The 25,098-nt window shown below is 36.8% G+C and overlaps 1 protein-coding gene across 1 annotated transcript in view; it reads left to right on the forward strand.

Annotated features, from left to right (window-relative positions):
* Window positions 1-25,098, forward strand: part of SCFD1 (sec1 family domain containing 1) — a 143,715-nt gene that overhangs the window by 29,329 nt on the left and 89,288 nt on the right. Inside the window, exons 5-10 of the mRNA XM_081227676.1 lie at window positions 6,057-6,179; window positions 7,454-7,541; window positions 11,913-12,002; window positions 14,347-14,402; window positions 15,571-15,656; window positions 18,461-18,560. Of these exons, the coding sequence (XP_081083802.1) occupies window positions 6,057-6,179; window positions 7,454-7,541; window positions 11,913-12,002; window positions 14,347-14,402; window positions 15,571-15,656; window positions 18,461-18,560 (543 nt within the window). The remainder of the gene's footprint in view (window positions 1-6,056; window positions 6,180-7,453; window positions 7,542-11,912; window positions 12,003-14,346; window positions 14,403-15,570; window positions 15,657-18,460; window positions 18,561-25,098) is intronic.

Consider the following 25,098-nt stretch of genomic DNA (forward strand, 5'->3'; position numbering starts at 1 on the left):
TCTTATAATTTTCTGCATAGAGGTCTTTTGTCTCCTTAGGTAGGTTTATTCCTAGATATTTTATTCTTTTTGTTGCAGTGGTAAATGGGAGTGTTTTCTTAATTTCCCTTTCAGATTTTTCATCATTAGTGTATAGGAATGCTGGAGATTTCTGTGCATTAATTCTGTACCCTGCAACTTTACCAAATTCATTGATTAGCTCTAGTAGTTTTCTGGTAGCATCTTTAGGATTCTCTATGTATAGTATCATGTCATCTGCAAACAGTGACAGCTTTACTTCTTCTTTTCTGATTTGGATTCCTTTTATTTCCTTTGCTTCTCTGATTGCTCTGGCTAAAACTTCCAAAACTATGTTGAATAAGAGTGGTGAGAGTGGGCAACCTTGTCTTGTTCCTGATCTTAGTGGAAATGGTTTCAGTATTTCACCATTGAGGATGATGTTGGCTGTGGGTTTGTCATATATGGCCTTTATTATGTTGAGGAAAGTTCCCTCTATGCCTACTTTCTGCAGGGTTTTTTTTATCATAAATGGGTGTTGAATTTTGTCAAAAGCTTTCTCTGCATCTATTGAGATGACCATATGGTTTTTCTTCTTCAATTTGTTAATATGGTGTATCATATTGATTGATGTGCATATATTGAAGAATGCTTGCATTCCTGGAATAAACCCCACTTGATCATAGTGTATGATCCTTTTAATGTGCTGTTGGTTTCTGTTTGCTAGTATTTTGTTGAGGATTTTTGCATCTGTGTTCATCAGTGATATTGGCCTGTAGTTTTCTTTCTTTGGGACATCCTTGTCGGGTTTTGGTATCAGGGTGATGGTGGCCTCGTAGAATGAGTTTGGGAGTGTTCCTCCCTCTGCTATATTGTGGAAGAGTTTGAGAAGGATAGGTGTTAGCTCTTCTCTAAATGTTTGATAGAATTCGCCTGTGAAGCCATCTGGTCCTGGGCTTTTGTTTGTTGGAAGATTTTTGATCAGAGCTTCAATTTCAGTGCTTGTGATTGGTTTGTTCGTATTTTCTATTTCTTCCTGATTCAGTCTTGGCAGGTTGTGCATTTCTAAGAATTTGTCCATTTCTTCCAGGTTGTCCATTTTATTGGCATAGAGTTGCTTGTAGCAATTCTCAAGATCTTTTGTATTTCTGCAGTGTCAGTTGTTACTTCTCCTTTTTCATTTCTAATTCTATTGATTTGAGTCTTCTACCTTTTTTTCTTGATGAGTCTGGCTAATGGTTTGTCAATTTTCTTTATCTTCTCAAAGAACCAGCTTTTAGTTGTATTGATCTTTGCTATCGTTTCCTTCATTTCTTTTTCATTTATTTCCGATCTGATCTTTATGATTTCTTTCCTTCTGCTAACTTTGGGGTTTTTTGTTCTTCTTTCTCTAATTGCTTTAGGTGCAAGGTTAGGTTGTTTATTCGAGATGTTTCCTGTTTCTTAAGGTAGGACTGTATTGCTATAAACTTCCCTCTTAGAACTGCTTTTGCTGCATCCCATAGGCTTTGGGTCATCGTGTCTCCATTGTCATTTGTTTCTAGGTATTTTTTGATTTACACTTTGATTTCTTCAGGGATCACTTCATTTTTTTGTGTGTGTGTGTGGTACGCGGGCCCCTCACTGTTGTGGCCTTTCCCGTTGCGGACCACAGGCTCCAGACGCGCAGGCTCAGCGGCCATGGCTCACGGGCCCAGCCGCTCCGCGGCATGTGGGATCTTCCCAGACTGGGGCTTGAACCCGTGTCCCCTGCATCGGCAGGTGGACTCTCAACCACTGCGCCACCAGGGAAGCCCACTTCATTATTAAGTAGTGTATTGTTTAGCTTCCATCTGTTTGTTTTTTTTGTTTTTTTTTTGCTGTACGCGGGCCTCTCACTGTTGTGGCCTCCTCCGTTGCAGAGCACAGGCTCCGGGCGCGCAAGCTCAGCGGCCATGGCTCACGGGCCTAGCCGCTCTGCGGCATGTGGGATCCTCCCGGATCGGGGCACGAACCCATGTCCCCTGCATCGGCAGGTGGACTCTCAACCACTGCGCCACCAGGGAAGCCCCCATGTGTTTGTATTTTTTACAGATCTTTTCCTGTAATTAATATCGAGTCTCATAGCATTGTGGTTGGAAAAGATACTTGATACAATTTCAGTTCTCTTAAACTTACCAAGGCTTGATTTGTGACCCAAGATATGATCTATCCTGGAGAATATTCCATGAGCACTTGAGAAAAATGTGTATTCTGTTGTTTTTCGATGGAATGTCCTATAAATATGAATTAAGTCCATCTTGTTTAATGTATCATTTAAAGCTTGTGTTTTCCTTATTTATTTTCATTTTGGATGATCTGTCCATTGGTGAAAGTGGGGTGTTAAAGTCCCCTACTCTGCATGTGTTACTGTCGATTTCCCCTTTTATGGCTGTTAGTATTTGCCTTATGTATTGAAGTGCTCCTATGTTGGGTGCATAAATATTTAACAATTGTTATATCTTCTTCTTGGATCAATCCCTTGATCATTATGTAGTGTCCTTCTTTGTCTCTTCTAATAGTCTTTATTTTAAAGTCTGTTTTGTCTGATATGAGAATTGCTACTCCAGCTTTCTTTTGGTTTCCATTTGCATGGACTATCTTTTTCCATCCCCTCACTTTCAGTCTGTATGTGTCCCTAGGTCTGAAGTGGGTCTCTTGTAGACAGCATATGTATGGGTCTTGTTTTTTTATCCATTCAGCCAGTCTGTGTCTCTTGGTGGGAGCATTTAATCCATTTACATTTTAGGTATTTATTGATATGTATGTTCCTATTCCCATTTTCTTAACTGTTTTGGGTTTGTTATTATAGGTCTTTTCCTTCTCTTGTGTTTCTTGCCTAGAGAAGATTCTTTAGCATTTGTTGTAAAGCTGGTTTGGTGATGCTGAACTCTCTCAGCTTTTGCTTGTCTGTAAAGATTTTAATTTCTCCATCAAATCTGAATGAGATCCTTGTGGGTAGAGTAATCTTGGTTGTAGGTTTTTCTCCTTCATCACTTTAAATATGTCCTGCCGCTCCCTTCTGGCTTGCAGAGTTTTTGCTGATAGATCAGCTGTTAACCTTAGGAGGATTCCCTTGTGTGTTATTTTTCCCTTGCTGCTTTTAATATTTTTTCATTGTATTTAATTTTTGACAGTTTGATTAATATGTGTCTTGGCATGTTTCTCCTTGCATTTATCCTGTATGGGACTCTCTGTGCTTCCTGGACTTGATTAACTATTTCCTTTCCCATATTAGGGAAGGTTTCAACTATAATGTCTTCAAATATTTTCTCAGTTCCTTTCTTTTTCTCTTTTTCTTCTGGGACCCGTATAATTCAAATGTTGGTGCGTTTAATGTTGTCCCAGAGGTCTCTGAGACTGTTCTCAGTTCTTTTCATTCTTTTTTTGTTATTCTGCTCTGCAGTAGTTATTTCCACTATTTTATCTTCCACGTCACTTATCCGTTCTTCTGCCTCGGTTATTCTGCTATTGATCCCTTCTAGAGTATTTTAAATTTCATTTATTGTGTTGTTCATCGTTGCTTGTTTCCTCTTTAGTTCTTCTAGTTACTTGTTAAATGTTTCTTGCATTTTGTCTATTCTATTTCCAAGATTTTGGATCATCTTTACTATCATTATTCTGAATTCTTTGTCAGGTAGACTGCCTATTTCCTCTTCATTTGTTAGGTCTGGTGGGTTTTTAATCTTGCTCCTTCACCTGCTCTGTGTTTTTCTGTCTTCTCATTTTGCTTATCTTACTGTGTTTGGGGTCTCCTTTTTGCAGGCTGCAGGTTCGTAGTTCCCGTTGTTTTTGGTGTCTGTCCCCAGTGGCTAAAGTTGGTTCAGTGGGTTGTGTAGGCTTCCTGGTGGAGGGGACTAGTGCCTGTGTTCTGGTGGATGAGTCTGGATCTTGTCTTCCTGGTGGGCAGGTCCATGTCTGGTGGTGTGTTTTGGTGTGTCTGTGGATTTATTATGATTTTAGGCAGCCTCTCTGCTGATGGCTGGGGTTGTGTTCCTATCTTGCTAGTTGTTTGGCGTAGGGTGTCCAGCACTGTAGCTTGCTGGTCTTTGAGTGAAGCTGGGTGTTGATGTTGAGATGGAGATCTTTGGGAGATTTTTGCCGTTTGATATTACATGGAGCTGGGAGGTTTCTTGTGGACCAGTGTCCTGAACTTGGCTCTCCCACGTCAGAGGCACAGCACTGACTCCTGGCTGCAGCACCAAGAGCCTTTCATCCACACTGCTCAGAATAAGAGGTAGAAAAAGTAGAAAGAAAGAGAGAGAGAGAGAGAGAGAGAGGAAGGAAGGGGATAAAATAAAATAAAGTAAGATAAAATAAAATAAAGTTATTAAAATAAAACATAATTATTAAGAAAAAAATTTTAAGTAAAAAAAAAAAAAACGGACAGACAGAACCCTAGGACAAATGGTGAAAGCAAAGCTATACCGACAGAATCTCACACAGACACATACACACTCACAAAAAGAGGAGAAGGGGAAAAAATAATATATCTTGCTCTCAAAGTCCACCGCCTCAATTTGGGATGATTCGTTGTCTATTCAGGTATTCCACAGATTCCGGGTACATCAAGTTGATTGTGGGGATTTATTCCTCTGCTCCCTAGGCTGCTGGGAGAGATTTCCCTTTCTCTTGTTTGTTCGCACAGCTCCCTGGGTTCAGATTTGGATTTCGCCCCGCCTCTGTGTGTAGGTCGCCGGATGTTGTCTGTTCTTCGCTCAGACAGGACGGGGTTAAAGGAGCCGCTGATGCGGGGGCTCTGGCTCACTCAGTCAGGGCGGGGGTGGGGGGGCACGGAGTGCAGGGCGAGCCTGCGGCAGCAGAGGCCAGCGTGACGTTGCCCCAGCCTGAGGCGCGCCGTGCGTTCTCCCGGGGAAGTTGTCCCTGGATCACGGGACCCTGGCAGTGGCGGGCTGCACAGGCTCCCTGGAGGGGAGGTGTGGATAGTGACCTTTGCTCGCACACAGGCTTCTTGGTGGTGGCAGCAGCAGTGGCCTTAGCGTCTCATGCCCGTCTCTGGGGTCAGCGCTGATAGCCTTGGCTCGCGCCCATCTCTGGAACTCCTTTAAGGGGCGCTCTTAATCCCCTCTCTTCGCGCACCAGGAAACAAAGAGGGAAGAAAAATCTCTTGCCTCTTCGGCCAGGTCCTGACTTTTTCCCGGACTCCCTCCCGGCTAGCCGTGGTGCACTAACCCCTTCAGGCTGTGTTCACACCGCCAATCCCAGTCTTCTCCTTGGGATTTGACCGAAGCCCGAGCCTCAGCTCCCAGCCCCGCCCGCCCCGGCGGGCGAGCAGACAAGCCTCTCGGGCTGGTGAGTGCCGGTCGGCACCGATCCTCTGTGCAGGAATCTCTCCGCTTTGCCCTCCGCACCCCATTTGCTGTGCTCTCTTCCTTGGCTCCGAAGCTTTCCCCCTCCGCCACTCGCAGTCTCCGCCCGCGAAGGGGCTTCCTAGTGTGTGGAAACCTTTCCTCCTTCACAGCTCCCTCCCACTGGTGCACGTCCCATCCCTATTCTTTTGTCTCTGTTTATTCTTCTTTCTTTTGCCCTACCCAGGTACGTGGAGCGTTTCTTGCCTTTTGGGGAGTCTGAGGTCTTCTGCCAGCGTTCAGTGGTTGTTCTGTAGGAGTTGTTCCACGTGTAGATGTATTTCTGATGTATCTGTGGGGAGGAGGGTGATCTCCGCATCTTACGCTTCCGCCATCTTCCCCCTTTCCTGGATTTTTTTAAGAAGAATACAAGTATGCTAATTTAAAGCAGTTTTGTACACTACTGTAATGAATAGGATTTTATTGATAATGTAATTATAGTATCATAACTTTAATTATTAAAATACATATCAATTATATCTGGTAACCAAGTAAACAGTACCTCTTCATATCTATTCTTCTGAGATACTTTTTTTGCATCATTTGTATAAGCTGTCTTTTAAATATGCATATTATCCTCTAAAACCTTGCTCTTACTGTATCTAAAAGATTTGCATTGGTCATTATCCTTTATACTATCCTATAAGAATGAAGTATTCATTGTATTCATAGGATCTTCGAAATCAACTCTATGAATCATATTATTTAAATTTTATTTCTGCTATTTCAAGAAGTAAACTGGAAGATATTGCAAATGCAGCATTAGCAGCTAGTGCAGTAACACAAGTAGCCAAGGTAAGAGGTTTTGGTTGGCTGATAACATTTTGTTAATGTAAAATTTAGTAATATTCTGAAACCTATAAATAGACATTGGTGTCTAATTTACAAAGGACTGGAACAACCTAAGAAATATTTAGACCCAATACTTCTAGAAAGAGTTCTGATAGTGTAAATTATCTTCAACTTGGACTAGGCAAAATAAACCAAACTAAAGGAACTTATTACTCAATTAATTTGAAAGACAAAAATAAAAAGCTGAATCAATTTTTGTTTTGGGCTGGGATTTGTATAATTTTTTTTAGCTCAGCTTAGAAATAGTTTGACAGTTGTATTGTCATAAATTATACCCAGAATATTTTGACATTGTTTTATCAGTGATCACTATAGTCACCATACTATCTTGAGATATTTTTTTAGTTAGGAGAGCATATCCAAGGGGGCTGTATTGCATATTATAAGAAAGAAGGCCAGCAATTCTATATCATAGTCACTTTTAGTCATGTTTGGCTTAATTATAAATAAATCTATAAAATATATTCTTGGTTGTAGCCCTGTTTTGCCCTTTGTTTATTGAATTTGGACAAGATATAACTGAAAATTCTACAGAATGATATAGGGCAAATAAAAGACTAAACAGCCATGCATTTAATTCCCATTCTTTCATATTAATAGATTTTTCATTCTTAGATTTAGATAGTCCACTACTACTTCTGATTAGTTTTTAAAGCTTATGTCTTATTTTCTTTCTCTTCCAAAGTTTATCATTAGTTTTACATGAAATAATATGAACAGTTTTCGATTTAACTACATTTAACATATCTCAGATAGTTTTCTTCATTTTTCTTCTGATTTACACTTCTAAAGAACTAGTGTAACTTTTCCCCACCTATAAATATAGTTCACAGTGTAAAAACAGTTACTATGACTTTCTTAGAGAAGTATGATTAAAATGAATATAAAAATTAAAATTGTGGTTTTTCTTCATATTTGATATCCATTCCCATCCCAACCACAATTTGTTTTAAAATTGTATATCTAATTAAATTTTGTTTTCTGAAACTGTTACTCTCCTTGATAATTTATTACCCAGAGTCTTGTTTTTTTTTATTGCTTTTTAATGTTAATTTCTCATTCTTGCCCAATTTGGCAATCTACGTGCTACATGGTATAATTTTTAGTTATTGAATATAATTATAATTTTTTTCATTTTATCATTAGTAGATTAAATCAAACTAAATGTGCATTCAGTATTGTAAAATTGATTTGAAAATATTTTCTTTTGTTTCTAGGTTTTCGATCAGTATCTCAATTTTATTACTTTGGAAGATGATATGTTTGTATTATGTAATCAAAATAAGGAGCTTGTTTCATATCGTGGTATGTAAAAATAGGAATTTTATAATTCATTGTTAACAAAATGAACAGTGTACTGTAGAAAAACAATAGTAAACATGTTTAGTGCACTCCAAACCCAGCTTTGTTTACAGCCCATAAAGAAAACAAGTCTCAGACTTGAGTTCTTTCACATGTAGACAACACTTACTAAATCTGTTTTGTAAGCTCAATGAAGGACCAATTATCTGACCTTTTAGTTACCCCACAGCAACTTGCACCAATGGTTCACTCATGGTGAGTAAGACAGTATTTTAGTAGTAAGATTCAGTTAATCTTTTAGTACTGTGATCCTTGGACAAGAACAAGTTTACTTTGCTTCTCTGTGCTTTAGTTTCCAAATCTGTAAAACGGGAATAATAATACTATCTACCTCAGAGTTTTTATGGGAGTTAAATGCATTAGTGTATGTAAAATGCTTGGAAAAGTTACTGGCATATCGTAAGCACTCAGAAAAGGTTGGTCAATGTTGCTATTTGTCAAGATCAGACAACAACAAAGAGTCAGCAGCTACTAATGTCCTATTATGGAATGAAGTATTGATATAAGTACCATTCTCAAATATAGGTTGTTAGACACCCTTGATTCTTATACCCTGTTCATGCAGTGGTAGGATTGAGTATTGGTATTTGATCAAATGCTATCTAACCACCTCTGAAGTTTGTATTCCCAGCTTTGATAAACTGACCATTCCTTGGATGTAGATTAAACTTAACAGATGCACACGCATACACACAGTTAACAGACACACATGCATATACACACACACATGCACACAGGCACACGGACACCCACACCGTGTTTTATTGTCTATGCTGATTCTTTTTCTTTGTAAAAACACTTAACATGAGATCTACTCTTTTAACATTTTTAGGTACATAATACAGTATTGTTGATTTAGGTACAATGTTGTATGGCAGATCTCTAGAACTTATTCATCTTGCCTAACTGAAACTTTGTGCCCATTGATTAGTTAGGTCAAATATTTTAAAGAAAATTGCAGACTACAGAAGATGTGATTAGCCAATTCATAGAAATAATTATTAATTTGATACCTAAGGATTGAGATGTTTGGGGATGACTAGAGTTTCAGAGGTTCTAAAGTAGGGGCATCCCATGGGGGCATTTGGAATTGTGTAAGGACATTTTTGATTGTCACAATTAGCACTAGCATTTAGTGAGCAGGGACTAGGGATGCTAAATCTTCTGCAGTGTGTAAACCATACTCACACAGAAAATCGTTCTGCTCAAAATACTAGCGGTATTCTATCATAACACACTGGACCAGGTGGTAAGCTCCCAAGAGAAGAGAGCATGAATCTTTTGGTTTCACTGAGCTCCATAGTATGCCTTCTTGCTGAAATTAAGCAACATCTCTAAATGGGTGTAAGTATTTGCTGAATTGCCCATGTAAGAGATTTTTGACCGTACTCTAGTTATTTACAGAAGTCTGTTTACATTTAATTGACCTTTAACTTAATTAGCTACTTAAGTTACATGTTTAAAACCTAGTTTCCCTTAAGCCTTTAAGCTAAACTTGTAAATTTTGTTTATAAGTCTCTTTATTTGAAAACAAGCACCTTTACTTTTTCTTTGATTAACTCAGATTGAACTGACTAAATAATAATGTCTCATTTAACAAACTTAGTCAACAAACTTAGTTTGTTAAATTTCCTTAAAGTTTAAGTTGCGTTTATAAATTCAGCCTATTCATTTTTTAATTATTTGTTTTTTAATTGATGTATAGTCAATATACAATATTATGTAAGTTACAGGTGTATAATATAGTGATTCACCATTTTAAAAGGTTATGTTCCATTTATAGTTATTATAAAATATTGGCTGTATTCCCTATGCTGTACAATGTATTCTTGTAGCTTATTTTATACATAATAATTTGCATCTCTTAATCCCTACCCCTAGGTTGTCCCCCCTTCCCTCTCCCCACTGGTAACCACTTATTTGTTATCTATAGCTATGAGTCTGCTTCTTTTCTGGTACATTCACTAGTTTGTTGCATTTTTTAGATTCCACTTATAAGTGATACCATGCAGTATTTGTCTTTCTGTCTGACTTATTTCACTTGACATAATACTCTGCAAGTCCATCCATGTTGCTGCAAACAGCAAAATGTCATGATTTTTTATGGCTGAGTAGTTTTAAGTACTTCAAATACCAGACCAGGCAACTTTATAAATCTAGCAAACAAAATCTGCCCAAATATTTAAATAATTATTAAAAATAATTAAATTTATAGGGAGTCTAAATTCATGAAACATTCAAGTGTTTATAAATTTGTTTTCTTATATCTCTCAACTTAAAAATCACAAGTCTGAAATTAATAATTATTGAATTAAAAGTATAAATTTAATTTATTAATTTTAAAGTATAATCACATGCTTAATCACTCAGATTCTCAATAGTATAATTATAATATAATAATAGTAGTAGATTGCCCTATACACATTTTACAATATAAGCTCATTTACTCCTCAGAATAACTTAATGAAGTAGTAATTAATATTATTTCTGTTTTCTAGATGAAAAAACTGAGGCACAGATACTAAGTAACTTGATAAGGAAATGGCAAAACCGGGTTACTAAATCCAGGCACTCACTCCAGAGTTAGTGCTCTTAATTATTATGTAATTATGTGGCAAGTCCTCTCAAACATCACAAGTGCTTTAATTAATAATCTTAAACAGATTATTCAAAACATAAATCAACCGTATTGATACCATGGATTCAATTTTTATCACCTGTTTTCCACGGATTGGGAATTTATCCAATAAAGGACGCAGACTTGTCACCTTAGTTAGGCTTAGGCTAATATCTCAGACAAACCAAGTTGTTGTTGAAAGTGAGTTGAAGTTAGTGATGGACAGTGTTTTGACTGTTGAGGTCAGTTGTTTCAGAGGTGTGGGACTGAAGGGTTGAAGGGTATGGACCTGAAGGATGGAGGCTTCATATAGATTTTACCTGAACCAGTGATTGGCAGAATGAGCTGAGTATTTCACTGGATTGGTATCCCCTGAATTTACATAATTCACGTATCCTTATGCCATTTCTGTCATCTGATTTGGCTAGATGGCAGTCTGCAATACTGAATAGCAGCACGTTTCCTCATCCAGATTATGGTTAAAGTCTTTGTTATTTTTATGTTCTCTGCATGTACCATACTTTCTTTGAACACTCTGTTGTATCCAATTGGGTTCTGATTTCCTCTTATGCTGATCACAAGTTGTACTGAATTTAAATTTGTTTTCACATTCAAGATGCTGGGAAATTAAACATATTATATAGATAATATTTTAGTCCAGTCAGTCTTTTAACAAATAGTTACTGAGCTTCTACTTGTCAGACACTGAGCCTAGGTACTCTGAGAGATAGGAAGCTGAATAAGGCAAGGTCTTTGTCAAGAAAAGTCTTCACAGCAATGTTTCTTAAAGTGTAGCCCCAACAACCTGTTTTTCAAATGTGGAAGCCATCACATAGTAGAGCAGCCAGGATAGCAAAGTCACTGGTTGTCAACCTAGTGAGTAGGCTTGCCACCTCTCCATTTATTCTTCCCTCCTGGCTAGGGACCATTATTACTCTTACCTTTTAAAAACATTTGACATGTTGGTTCTTAAAGTTCCAAGAAAGAAGTGGGACAGAAAAGAAAAAAACGTGTAGCCCCAAGTATCACCTGAGGTGTTTGTCAGAATTGCAGATTACCTAGAATTATCCCAAATCTATTGAATTGAATCCCTGAGGGAAAGGGCTAATAATCTTTCATTTTTAATAGCTTCCAGAGAAACTTCTTTCTCTTCTCTCCTATTCTTAGAATGATTCTTCTATCCACTGGAGTTTGAGAACCACTTAAGTACAGTCTAGTAGATTAGAAAAGAAATTTATATAATTTGTTATAATACAAAGAAAATGTATGTGATGTTGGTCTTGCTGTAATTGATTTATTGATACATTGTCCTTTTCTGGCAGTATTTGGATAGTAAGATCAGTAGTTTCTTGAGGCCATTTAATGTTTGTGAATAAAATTATGGAAGACGATATTTATTTTCCTATTTGCTCTGGCAAAAATTTTGTATAATTTATGTGGTGGGTTTTTTCTTAGTATTACTGGTCTAATATTGATACTACTCATTACTACTACTGATATTGAGGTGGTATTTTTTTTGAAGTATTATAATTTTTGTGGATACTTGTTCACTTAAAATTTAAAGCATAAAAATTTTTACTTCTTTAACTATTACAAGTATTATCAAACTGAATATTGATAGGTGTCGAGTAATAATTTGAATAAAAGTAAGGGATAAATTTTGGTCACTTTCTTCTCCTTTATCTACGTCATTTTAGCTATTAACAGACCAGATATCACAGATACGGAAATGGAAACTGTTATGGACACTATTGTTGACAGCCTCTTTTGCTTTTTTGTTACACTGGGTAAGTTTTCAAACCTTTGTTTATTTCTTGAAAGTAAATTATTTAACAGCTCATTTTAACTTGTTACACTGCAATATGATCCCTTATTATCTATCTGGATCTCTACAGTCCCTCTCTCCAGAGTTGATATAAAATATACATTCTGTACTATATAAAACCACAATTCTTCTAATAATTTGATGAAGTTAGCATTTAGCAGCTCTCTTGAGTTGTCGCCTTAGATGTCTTTGGTAATTGTAACTTCCTAATATATTGTTTGAATGTTTGCTGGTGGCTTCACCTATGTGCTTGCTAATTTTCTTTTAATATTTCATTTTGAAAAATTTCAAATGCACTTCTAATTAGAGAGATATATGCCTGGTAAGTATTAAGGCAAACTCCCAAGGCTCCAGAAAACAGTAAATTTACGTAAAACACTTATCCAACATACTCTCAAAATTTTAAACATTTCTTTGGAGTATCTAAATTTACTTACAGCTACGTTGTGTTTAGTGTCTAATGTATGATTTTATTCGTTACTATTAATAATGGATATGTTTAGAAATCCTCTAATTGCGATTTTAATTTTGCAGACACTGAAAACTTTTCAGTTAAAATGATCCTCACATACATTAATAAAATTTCTCTCTTTTTCACAAATGAGAAAATTGAGAGATACATGCACAGTTTAGGATATAGACAAAAGCTTGAGGAGAATTTGCATACAGATTTTGCGGGTCCCTCCTTTCAGGGATTTTCCCCTTTAATTTCCAGCCGTGAACTCCAGGCTTTGATTTCCCAGCTCAGTGAGCCTTCTGTTTTCTGCTTGAGCTCTTTCTCCTCTGTGCCATGAAAACTGGGAAGTACCCTCAAGAGGAAAGCTGGTTAAAAGTATCTCTCACTGTTCAAGTATTTCTCTTCTTTCAAGAGCTTTACCCTCCCCCACTTTCTGCTTGCTTTCGATTGCTCTCAGTACCTTCAAATGGAGTTGTTGTTGGGTCTTGTTTTGTTTGTTAAAGAACACACATGTATACCACTTTTAGTCATTAAACAGACATAATTAATCTTTCTATTTTTGCACACAGTCTCCAGAATTTTGCTGAATGCTAGGGTTATTGTGGACATTAAGGTTAGTTTTGCTTGATGATAACTATATTTTCAAGGTTAAGGTAGATTGAAAAAGAAGTGTACAGACCACTGAAGTGTTAGAGCCACTTTTACTATGTAGAGTATCAGAAAGTGATTTTTCTCAAAGGAAAAGTTGAAATTACTGCCAACCTGACATAGAAAGATATCAATAATAAATTAAGTGGAAAAAAAGCAAATTTAAGGATGGTATGCAAAATATCCTATTTTTGTTTTTTATGCACTCCACACACACACTTTTTTTTTTCTTTTTTCTTTTTTTGCGGTATGCGGGCCTCTCACTGTTGTGGCCTCTCCCGTTGTGGAGCACAGGCTCCGGACGCGCAGGCTCAGCAGCCATGGCTCATGGGCCCAGCCGCTCCGTGGTATGTGGGATCTTCCTGGACCGGGGCACGAACCCGTGTCCCCTGCATTGGCAGGCAGACTCTCAGCCACTGCGCCACCAGGGAAGCCCAACACACACACTTATTTAGACTATATGTAGAATATAACCTGGAAACATTCATATCTAATTCTTAATGGGGATTATTTTGGGGTGCTTGAATCAAGAGGATTAACTTTGTACATTTCGAATATTATTTGGATTTTCTTAGGACAGACATGTATAGCTTGCCATCAGAAGAAAACAAAGTTTTAAAAAACGTACTAATATTTCACGTTTTTACTTTTACAACTGACTGAGCATGCTTTGTATAGAATCTAAAATGTAAGAATTTCAGCATATAAGTATTACAATGTTCTTTGTTTTATGAGATTTTTAGTGCAGTTTGATTTTTTTTCTCATTTTAGGATTTCAGCCTTCAATAAAACTTGGAATAATAGAAATTAAGAAGTCTAAAATGAGTTGATTTGATAATAAACTGAGGCCAACTTTTAGGAGCATTTTACATTATGCAAAGAATGTGTTTTCTATTGATATTATCTTTTAAATTAGTCAAAGTGCTGATTTAGTCAGTCCATTGAAAAAATATGGTCACACTGATTGACCCACACAATGTAAAAATCATGTTTTTCTGACTCCCTTCATGTTGTCTTTATAAGTGGTAAGGTCTATTTCTGAAACCTTGCTTTTATTCTCAAGATTATAAATCCTTCTATGTTTGTAGCCTGAAATTGTTTATATCTATTGTATGTTATTATTTGATGCTGATGTATTTTATAAGTATCCATTTTAATTATTAAGAGCTGAAATCATTGTTAACATCTGTTGTTAAAATAGGTGCTGTCCCTATAATCAGATGTTCAAGAGGAACAGCAGCAGAAATGGTAGCAGTGGTGAGTTCATGCAAATATCCATTGGGGATAAATAATGAATGTGTCAGTTGTTTTCCCTAAATACCTCAAGTATTTTTGTTAATATTAAGTATGTATACAGTTGTTATGGGTTATATATTAAGTGTCAAAGGCAAATATTTTTATTTTATAACATTGGGATTCCACCAAAAATAAAAAGTAATCATTATGATCATGTGATGGAGTAAAATGATTTATTCCAATGTGAATGTGCTATTCCAGCCCTGTTTCTTTTTTACTCAAATAAATATTCCTCATTTAGCTTTGTCTCTCTAAGTAGTATTTTACACTTATTTGATTCCCCAAATCATTTAATATTTAACTTCATTTAGCAAACATTTGTTAACAATTATAATCATTTTTAACATGATGAAGTGTATTTTGCTTTCCCATAATACTGGAGTAGAACATTCTGTGTAAAATGAGCATTTAAGAATTTGCTTTAAAGATTAAAAAATAAGATATTAGAGAAATTACAGAGTTACTGAAAAGAAGGTAAATGGTATGGAAAGATGGAGGAAGATACACTAACATTTTTGAGTTTTAGTAGCCCAAATGAGTCATTGACAGATGGAGGGCTAGTTTCTTTCACATATTCCATTTCTATTCTGGAAATAGAACCACCACTTGCAACCACCACTATTGAGATAGCTTCCTCGGTGCAGCAAGTTATGCTTTGGGAGAGAGTGTGGGTTACTACTGCAAAACGTTTCCCATACCTAAAGTAAAAATAGTCAACAAAAAGTGATTATTAGTGAAATCAGGTCTGAGTCACAATAGAAAAAGCCTTGGTCTTTTCAAGTCCAAGTTAGGATAATACTGAATAGTAAAGAAGCTAAAATGTGAGAATTGCTGTTTTGTAAAGGAATTCTAAATTTCTTAGTTCCAAAATTAAGAATACGTTGTGTATTACCCTATGCAAAGTTGTCTGAAACTGTTCTTCAAGAGTTAATGTAGAACAGGGAACTCCTCTCAATATTCTGTGATAACCTATATAAGAAAAGAATCTAAAAAAAGATGAATATATGTATATGTATAACTGAATCACTTTGCTGTACACCTGAAACTAACACAGCCTTGTAAATCAACTATGCTCCAAAAAAATTAAATATTTTTTTAAAAAGAGTTAATGTAAAATTTCATTTTTCAGAAACTAGATAAGAAACTTCGGGAAAATCTGAGAGATGCAAGAAACAGTCTTTTTACAGGTGACACACTTGGAGCTGGCCAGTTCAGGTATTATGTTAGTTAATACACCTTATATGCTTGAAAATGAAACATTTGTAGAGTGTTTTGAGTTGTTTTTCCTTGTCTGATAGAATACCCTTATACTGTAAAGTCTAGATCAGGGTTTGATTCAAATCGTTCTTAAAAATACAAATGGAATATTTTATTTAATTTACCTTCTTTTGTTAGAATTTTCTGTTTTTCATTTTTATCATCTGTAGGATAAATTTTTCTGTTTATACAGCTTTTGCAGTAAGAAACCACTTCCTTTTTTTTTTTTTTTTTTTTTTTTTTTTTTTTTTTTTCTTTTTGCGGTATGCGGGCCTCTCACTGTTGTGGCCTCTCCCGTTGCGGAGCACAGGCTCCGGATGCGCAGGCCCAGCGGCCATGGCTCACGGGCCCAGCCGCTCCGCGGCATATGGGATCCTCCCAGACCGGGGCACGAACCCGTATCCCCTGCATCGGCAGGCGGACTCTCAACCACTGCGCCACCAGGGAGGCCCCCACTTCCTTTTAATTATCATTAAGCCTCTTGGTAATGAAAAAAAGTAAGTTGAATAACTTGTGATGCCTATGTCTATTTCTACCTGTCTATTAACTGGTTTCCATTTTTACATTAAAATACTGGCAAAGTATTTTTGTCTTTGTTACCATGTCTAGTATAAGTAGATAATGCCAAAGTTACTGACTGCTCAATTATTATTGAATAGAAAAATTTTTTTGAACTGTCCATTATAGTGTATTTAACTTTTGTTTATTAAAAATAATGGACATGGCTTCCCTGGTGGCGCAGTGGTTGGGAGTCCGCCTGCCGATGCAGGGGACGCGGGTTCGTGCCCCGGTCTGGGAAGATCCCACATGCCGCAGAGCGGCTGGGCCTGTGAGCCATGGCCGCTGAGCCTGTGCGTCCGGGGCCTATGCTCCGCACCGGGAGAGGCCACAACAGTGAGAGGCCCGCGTACCGCAAAAAAAAAATAAAATAAAATAATGGACAGTATTAGGGTGAGAAAGTAAAGAAACCCACACCAATGGCTGAAAATTATTTCAAGGGGAATAGATAGTATTTTGGAGAATTAATTATTATCCCTAGTTTTAGGTGAATTAATAAATAAAGCCTGTGAAAATAAACTGATACTCAGTATAACTGCCTTCCAGGAATTATACTCTTATGGTAACCTTTCATAGACTTCATTTTAATTCAGTTTGATGGCTCTTACAGTTTTATATACTATTCCTATAATTTGCAGTTGATACTAACATTGTGTTTCAATTGTTTGTTCAACTGTTTCACCTCCCATATTACTTTAAACTGTTTTGCAATTTCATCGCTGGTCTAAATATTCTTCTAAATAATGATATTTCTTATTAAGTAGAGCAGAGACATCAAATTCTCATCTGTTTTTTTTTTTTCAACAGAAGCAACCACTATGTCATACCTTACTGAACAGTTCCTTTTTTATTGTGCTCTTGTATAGGCCTTAGAAACCAATATAAATTAGGCACTGTTTTATTTAGATAAATTTTTTTTAGTGTATTCACATAATCATAATATAGTTGTCTTACTTTTAGTTTGTTGTATGCATTTCTAAATTATTTGAATTAGGGGTCAGCAGCCTTGTCAGACTATTTATTGTTAAATGTATTTGAATCCAGTTGTAGGCTAATGATTCTCAACGAGAATTTAGTAATGTCTAGAGACATGTCAGTCGTCTGGGTAGTTGCTACTGGAATCTAGTGGGGTGCATTATGGGATGCTGCTACACATCCTACACTTCACAGGACAACTCCCCATAATAAGAAATTATCCTGCCACAAATGTCAGTAGTGCTGAGTTAAGAAACCCTGCCGTAGGCTATCCTCCCTGCCCTCCACCTAGCTCTGGAATAATGAAAGATAGTAGGTGGTGGTAAGCGTGCCACTCCTACCTTTTTATCGCCAAGTCTTATAATTAATGCAGTTGGGAGTTCACTGTCTTACACCCAGTAGGGTATAATGAGTTACTGAAATTGTCAGAGGTCTTTCAGGAGAAAATACATATAGTAAATAAAATCAGGTAGCAATGCCTATTGAAAATTGACGTGTACTCTTGATACAGTAGCGCCTCTAAAACGAAATCTCTATGCCTTTTGGAGACACATGGTAACCAGATGACTTTGTGCCTCAGTTTGCTTTAAATGTAGTTTATTTCATATCTAAATGATAGTGATGGAGTTAAACAATATATGACATGTCTGGTAAGTGAATAATTATATAATTAGTTACTGTTGTAGTATAATGTTTTAGTTTCATATATTATAATGGGATAGGGTTTTGTGAGCGTCTTCTCTTGAGTCTGCTTTTTTGAATTTGTGTTTTCAGGAAAAAATTGGAATTTGTAATTTATGAAGCTATTGAACATTTGTATAAATTTGTAAGATCCTACTCTCTGTAATTGTTTTCCCTGAACCTGACAACGGGTTTTCTTTTTTTCCTTTTATTCAAAAATGTAAAATATAAATCTGAGCAAAAGCAACTTATTCTTACTTTGATAACTATAAAAATTATTCTGTAGTAGTATTTGTATAGATTTTTTCCTTTAAGAAAGTTCCTTAAGTAAGACTTATAATCTAGCATCATACACAGGCTCTAGGTAGTACAAAGCATTGCTTTACTTGATTGTACTAGAAAATTTTTTAGAAAGCAAAGTATTATGGAATGTCAGTATTAGTATACTTATTGTTCATATGAAAATGACATATACTGAAATTAGTAGAAGAATGTAGATGTATACACAGGTATTAAGAGTTACATAATTTTTTTTAATATATTTACAGCTTCCAAAGGCCTTTATTAGTCCTTGTTGACAGAAACATAGATTTGGCAACTCCTTTACACCATACTTGGACATATCAAGCCTTGGTGCATGATGTACTGGTAAGAGGCTAAATATACCACTTTTTGCTAAAATGTAGTAACATTCAATGGTCCTAATTTAAAATTAACATCATGGCTACAGGAATACAGATGAGAAGGATGGAGCTGAGAAATAGAAACAAAAAGGGTGATGGAATTTGGTATCGCTAGATGTGGATGCTGGAGAATAGTGAAGCCTTGAGGTTTAAAGTTCCAAATTTATGGTCTTTAAATTACAGGATAAATCAGTGGTATTGTTGGAATGATGTGGAACAAAAGAATGGAGGAAAATGAGTGGCTGTTTTTTTTTTTAATTTTTCATGCTGAGTAAGTAAATAAATTTGTTCTCTTTGGGGAGAAAAGATGTAATTTTTCCTTTTTTTCCTGGGAATCTGTTAAGCCTCATTTTATGGGAAGAAATAAATAGTATTATTTATATTACATCATATGTTTTTTGAAGTAATTCCACAAAGGTAATTTCATGCTTAAAGCTAAAATCTGTTTTATCCATGCATATATTGATCTACTAAACATTGTAAATAGCATGTGATATACACAGATAAATAAAAACAGCCCCAATCTTCAAAGGCAATGGAAAGAAAAGATGTATACATATAATTTCTGTATAAGACACTATGTAAAAGGGCCAGAATAGTCCCCATTTGTAAGATAGAAAAATTGAGACACAGAAGTTAAAGGATATGAACCTAAATTACTGGCTTTGCCAAGACCAGCACTCTAATTTACTAAATCCTAGCCCAAGCCTCTAGGGATTATAGTGTATAATAGCATCATTATTGCAAAGATTGCCTGAAATGTCACACAGAAAGGAAATGAAAGACATGCAATAGATGGTTTTGGTTTAATGGTTTATTTCTTTAAAACACAGACTCTAACTGTAAAGTATTTCTTTTAATAAATCAGATTTTAGGATTACTGATGGAAATTGGCAGTTCTGCACACTTCTCTATCCTAGAGTCCTCTGTGATTCTGGACTCGAGGATAAGTGTCAATGATAGTAGTCAACTCTGATTCAGTAGAGAGAGTGAGAAGAGTCAGAGGGACACTGGATCCAACCCTAAGTAACAGAACATGGAAAGTAGTTTTCATAGGTCAATAAGAGGCTGAAGAACCACTATTGGAGTGCCTACTCTTTGACAGAACATTCTAGACCCTGGTTTTAGCAATAAATAAAGCAAATGAAAATACTCCTTTCTTCCTGTATCTTACATTCTAGTAGGAGAGACAGGCAATAAATAAAATAAAACACGTAATATTTCATAAAGTGAAAAGTACTCTGGAGAAAAGTAAAGTAAGTAATGGTGAACAGGATTGCAGTTTTAAAATAGGGAAGACCTCACTGAAAAAGAGACATTTGAGGAAAGATCTAATGGAGAGAAGGTAGTGAATTATGTAGCTATTTGGGAGAATAGCATTCCAGGCAGAAGGATGCCTGATATGTTTAAAAGATGGCAAGGCAGCCAAAGTGGCCAGAGCAAGTAAGGCAGGGAAAAGTAGCAGGAGGTGAAGTTAAATAGAACACGGGATGCAATGTAGCATAGGACATTAAAGGCCACTGTAAGGATATTGATTTTGAATTTGAGGGAAGCAGAGAGCCTCACATAGTTTTGAGTAAAGGAGTGACATCTGATACACATTTTAAGAGTATCATCCTAGCTACTATATTGAAAAAGACTCTTTGGGGGCATAGGAAGAGTCAAGGAGACCAGTTAGGAGTTGCAGTTATCTTAGCAAGAGATAATGGTGTTTTACACCAGGATGGAAATGGTGAGGGTTGTGATAATCTATTGAATGTAGGGTATAGGATTGACCGATGAATTAGATGTGAGATGTAAGAGAGAGGAGCCAAAGATGACTCCAAAGTTTTGGCCTTTGCAAATGGACGGATGTTCTTTATTGAGATGGGAAAGACGTGGGAGAAGCAGTTTTCAGAGGAAGACCAGAGGTTGAGTTTTGGACATGTTAAATATGAGATGCCCATTAAGATATTCAAGTGTAGATATCATTACATAGTTAGATATATGAGCCTGGAGTTAAGGAGAAACATCTAGTCTAGAGAAATAAATTTAGAAGTAGTTCATATATAGATGGTATTTAAAGCCAAGAGGTAAGATGAGATCACCAAGGGAGTGAGTATAGATAGAAGAGAGAAGAGGTCTGAGAACTGATCTCTGAGGCATTTCACCATTTAGATATTGGGGTGGTGAATAGGAATGAACAATATAATATAGGAAGTAGCAGCCAGTGAGGTATGAGAACTAGGTCTGTGTTGTCTTAGAAGCCAGTGAATTAAATGTTTCAAACAGGAGGCAGGAATTAACTTGTACAAATGCTGAGGCCTAAGAAGTCACCATTGCATGTGGCAGTGTCAGGGTTATTAGTGAATATGGTAAGAGTGGCTTCTGATCACTCTGATACCAAAACCAGACAAAGATGTCACAAAGAAAGAAAACTACAGGCCAATATCATTGATGAACATAGATCCAAAAATCCTCAGCGAAATACTAGTAAACAGAATCCAACAGCACATTAAAAGGATCATACACCATGATCAAGTGGGGTTTATCCCAGGAATGCAAGGATTCTTCAATATATGCAGATCAATCAACGTGATACACCATATTAACAAATTGAAGGAGAAAAACCATATGATCATCTCAATAGATGCAGAGAATGCTTTCGACAAAATTCAGCACCTACTTATGATAAAAACCCTCCAGAAAGTAGGCATAGAGGGAACTTTCCTCAACATAATAAAGGCCATATATGACAAACCCACAGCCAACATCATCCTCAATGGTGAAAAACTGAAACCATTTCCACTAAGATGAGGAAGAAGCCAGGGTTGCCCACTCTCACCACTCTTATTCAACATAGTTTTGGAAGTTTTAGCCATAGCAATCAGAGAAGAAAAAGAAATAAAAGGAATCCAAATCGGAAAAGAAGAAGTAAAGCTGTCACTGTTTGCAGATGACATGATACTATACAGAGAGAATCCTAAAGATGCTACCAGAAAACTGCTAGAGCTAATCAATGAATTTGGTAAAGTAGCAGGATACAAAATTAATGCATAGAAATCTCTGGCATTCCTATACACTAATGATGAAAAATCTGAAAGTGAAATTAAGAAAACACTCCCATTTACCATTGCAACAAAAAGAATAAAATATCTAGGAATAAACCCACCTAAGGAGACAAAAGACCTGTATGCAGAAAATTATAAGACACTGATGAAAGAAATTAAAGATGATACAAACAGATGGAGAGATATACCATGTTCTTGGATTGGAAGAATCAACATTGTGAAAATGACTCTACTACCCAAAACAATCTACAGATTCAGTGCAGTCCTGTGAAACTGACATTTTTCACAGAACTAGAACAAAACATTTCACAATTTGTATGGAAACACGAAAGACCCCAAATAGCCAAAGCAATCTTGAGAAAGAAAAATGGAGCTGGAGGAATCAGGCTCCCTGACTTCAGATTATACTACAAAGCTACAGTAATCAAGACAGTATGGTACTGGCACAAAAACAGACATATAGATCAATGGAACAGGATAGAAAGCCCAGAGATAAACCCATGCATATATGGTCACCTTATCTTTGATAAAGGAGGCAAGAATATACAGTGGAGAAAAGACAGCCTCCTCAATAAGTGGTGCTGGGAAAACTGGACAGCTACATGTAAAAGAATGAAATTGGAACACTCCCTAACACCATACACAAAAATAAACTCAAAATGGATTAAAGACCTAAATGTAAGGCCAGGCACCATCAAACTCTTAGAGAAAAACATAGGTAGAACACTCTATGACATAAATCACAGGAAGATCCTTTTTGACCCGCCTCCTAGAGAAATGGAAATAAAAACAAAAATAAACAAATGGGACCTAATGAAGATTAAAAGCTTTTGCACAGCAAAGGAAACCATAAACAAGACGAAATGACAGCCCTCAGAATAGGAGAAAATATTTGCAAATGAAGCAACTGACAAAGGATTAATCTCCAAAACATACAAGCAACTCATGCAGCTCAATATTATAAAAACAAACACCCCAATCCAAAAATGGGCAGAAGACCTAAATAGACATTTCTCCAAAGAAGATATACAGATTGCCAGCAAACTCATGAAAGAATGCTCAACATCATTAATCATTAGAGAAATGCAAATCAAAACTACAATGAGATATCATCTCACACTGGTCAGAATGGCCATCATGAAAAAATCTACAAACAATAAATGCTGTAGAGGGTGTGGAGAAAAGGGAACCCTCTTGCACTCTTGGTGGGAATGTAAATTGATACAGCCACTATGGAGAACAGTTGGAGGTTCCTTAAAAAACTAAAAATAGAACTACCATATGACCCAGCAATCCCACTACTGGGCGTATACCCTGAGAAAACCATAATTCAGAAAGAGTCATGTAACAAAATGTTCATTGCAGCTCTATTACAATAGCCAGGACATGGAAGCAGCCTAAGTGTCCATCAGCAGATGAATGGATAAAGAAGATGTGGCACATACATACAGTGGAATATTACTCAGCCATAAAAAGGAACGAAACTGAGTTATTTGTATTGAGGTGGATGGACCTAGAGACTGTCATACAGAGTGAATTAAGTCAGACAGAGAAAAACAAATACCATATGCTAACACATATATATATATGGAATCTAAAAAAAAAAAGGGTCAGATGAACCTAGGGGCAAGATGGGAATAAAGACACAGACCTACTAGAGAATGGACTTGAGGATATGGGGAAAGGGAAGGGTAAGCTGTGACAAAGTGACAGAGTGGCATGGACATATATACACTATGAAACATAAAATAGATAGCTACAGGGAAGCAGCCGCATAGCACAGGGAGATCAGCTCGGTGCTTTGTGACCACCTAGAGGGGTGGGTTAGGGAGGGTGGGAGGGAGGGAGATGGAAGAGGGAAGAGATATGGGGACATATGTATATGTATAAGTGATTCACTTTGTTATAAAGCAGAAACTGACACACCATTGTAAAGCAATTATACTCTAATAAAGATGTTTGAAAATAAATAAATAAATAAAAGAGTCATGTACCAAAATGTTCATTGCATCTCTTTTTAGCATAGCTAAGACATGGAAACAACCTAAGTGTCCATCAACAGATGAATGGATAAAGAAGATGTGGCACATATACACAACGGAATATTACTCAGCCATTAAAAGGAACGAAACTGAGTAATTTGTAGTAAGGTGGATGGACCTAGAGACTGTTATACAGAGTGAAGTAAGTCAGAAAAAGAAAAACAAATACCATACACTAGCACATATATATGGAATCTAAAAAAAAAAAAGAAAAAGAAAAAGAATATGGTCAGAAGAACCTAGGGGCAAGATGGGAATAAAGATGCTGACCTACTAGAGAATGGACTTGAAGATATGGGGAGGGGGAAGGGTAAGCTGGTACAAAGTGAGACAGTGGCATGGACATATATACACTACCAAACGTAAAATAGATAGCTAGTGGGAAGCAGCCGTATAGCACAGGGAGATCAGCTCGCTGCTTTGTGACCACCTAGAGGGGTGGGATAGGGAGAGTGGGAGGGAGGGAGATGCAAGAGAGAAGAGATACGGGGGCATATGTATATGTATAATTGATTCACTTTGTTATAAAGCAGAAACTGACACACCATTGTAAAGCAATTGTACTCTAATAAAGATGTTAAAAAAAAAGTGGCTTCTGTAGTGTAGGGATTAAACACTGAAGTGCGTGTAAGAGAGATTGGAAGAAGAGGCATAGGTGAGAGAATATAGGCAAACCTTGAAAGAGTTTTGCTGTATAGGAGAGCTGAGAAAAGGGGTGACTGCTGGAAGGGGACGTGAAGTCAAAAAAAGATTTTTAAATGAGAGAATGTGTAGCATTCCCCTATTGGGGAATGATCGAAAGAGAAGAGTTGGTTGTGGAGATAAGAGTGTCCTGCAGGGCTGTATGAGGCATTAGTGACCAGGATGACTACAAACCAGGATTTCTCAACCTTGGCATTATTGACATTTTGGGCCTGATAATTCTTTGCTGTAGGGGGCTGTCCTGTGTATTGTAGGATGTTTAGCAGCATCCCTGACCTCTACTCTCTAGATACCAGTAGCAACCCTTATTTCTGGACAACCAAAATGTCTTCATTGTCAACTATTCCCATGGGGTGGAGAGGGGTAAAATTGTCTCTGATTAAGAATTACGGTTATAGGCTGATGATGGGAGTTTCAAAGCTGGAGTTGTTTTAGGGAAGAGGACAAGTGAAGAGTCTGGGAGTAACAAGGAAGACACCTAGCCCAATCCTGGGTCCAGTGGTTTGAGATGTGTGACAAGTTAAAAAAAAAAAAGGTTGTGGTCTGAGAAGGCTACAGGGGATAGCCAGTTGGTGTTCAACTAGAGCAAGAAAGTGTTCAGTGGAAGTTGAGAGTAGATGTTCAGAATAGGAGATTTTGCTGATGACTGAGTACGAGTTCCAGAGGGTAGACAGAATGTTTTCAGGAATCCAGTAAGAATGAGAGATGG

This window comes from Mesoplodon bidens (genome assembly GCF_964165515.1).
Source record: "Mesoplodon bidens genome assembly, chromosome: 3".
In the NCBI taxonomy this organism is placed as follows: domain Eukaryota; kingdom Metazoa; phylum Chordata; class Mammalia; order Artiodactyla; family Ziphiidae; genus Mesoplodon; species Mesoplodon bidens.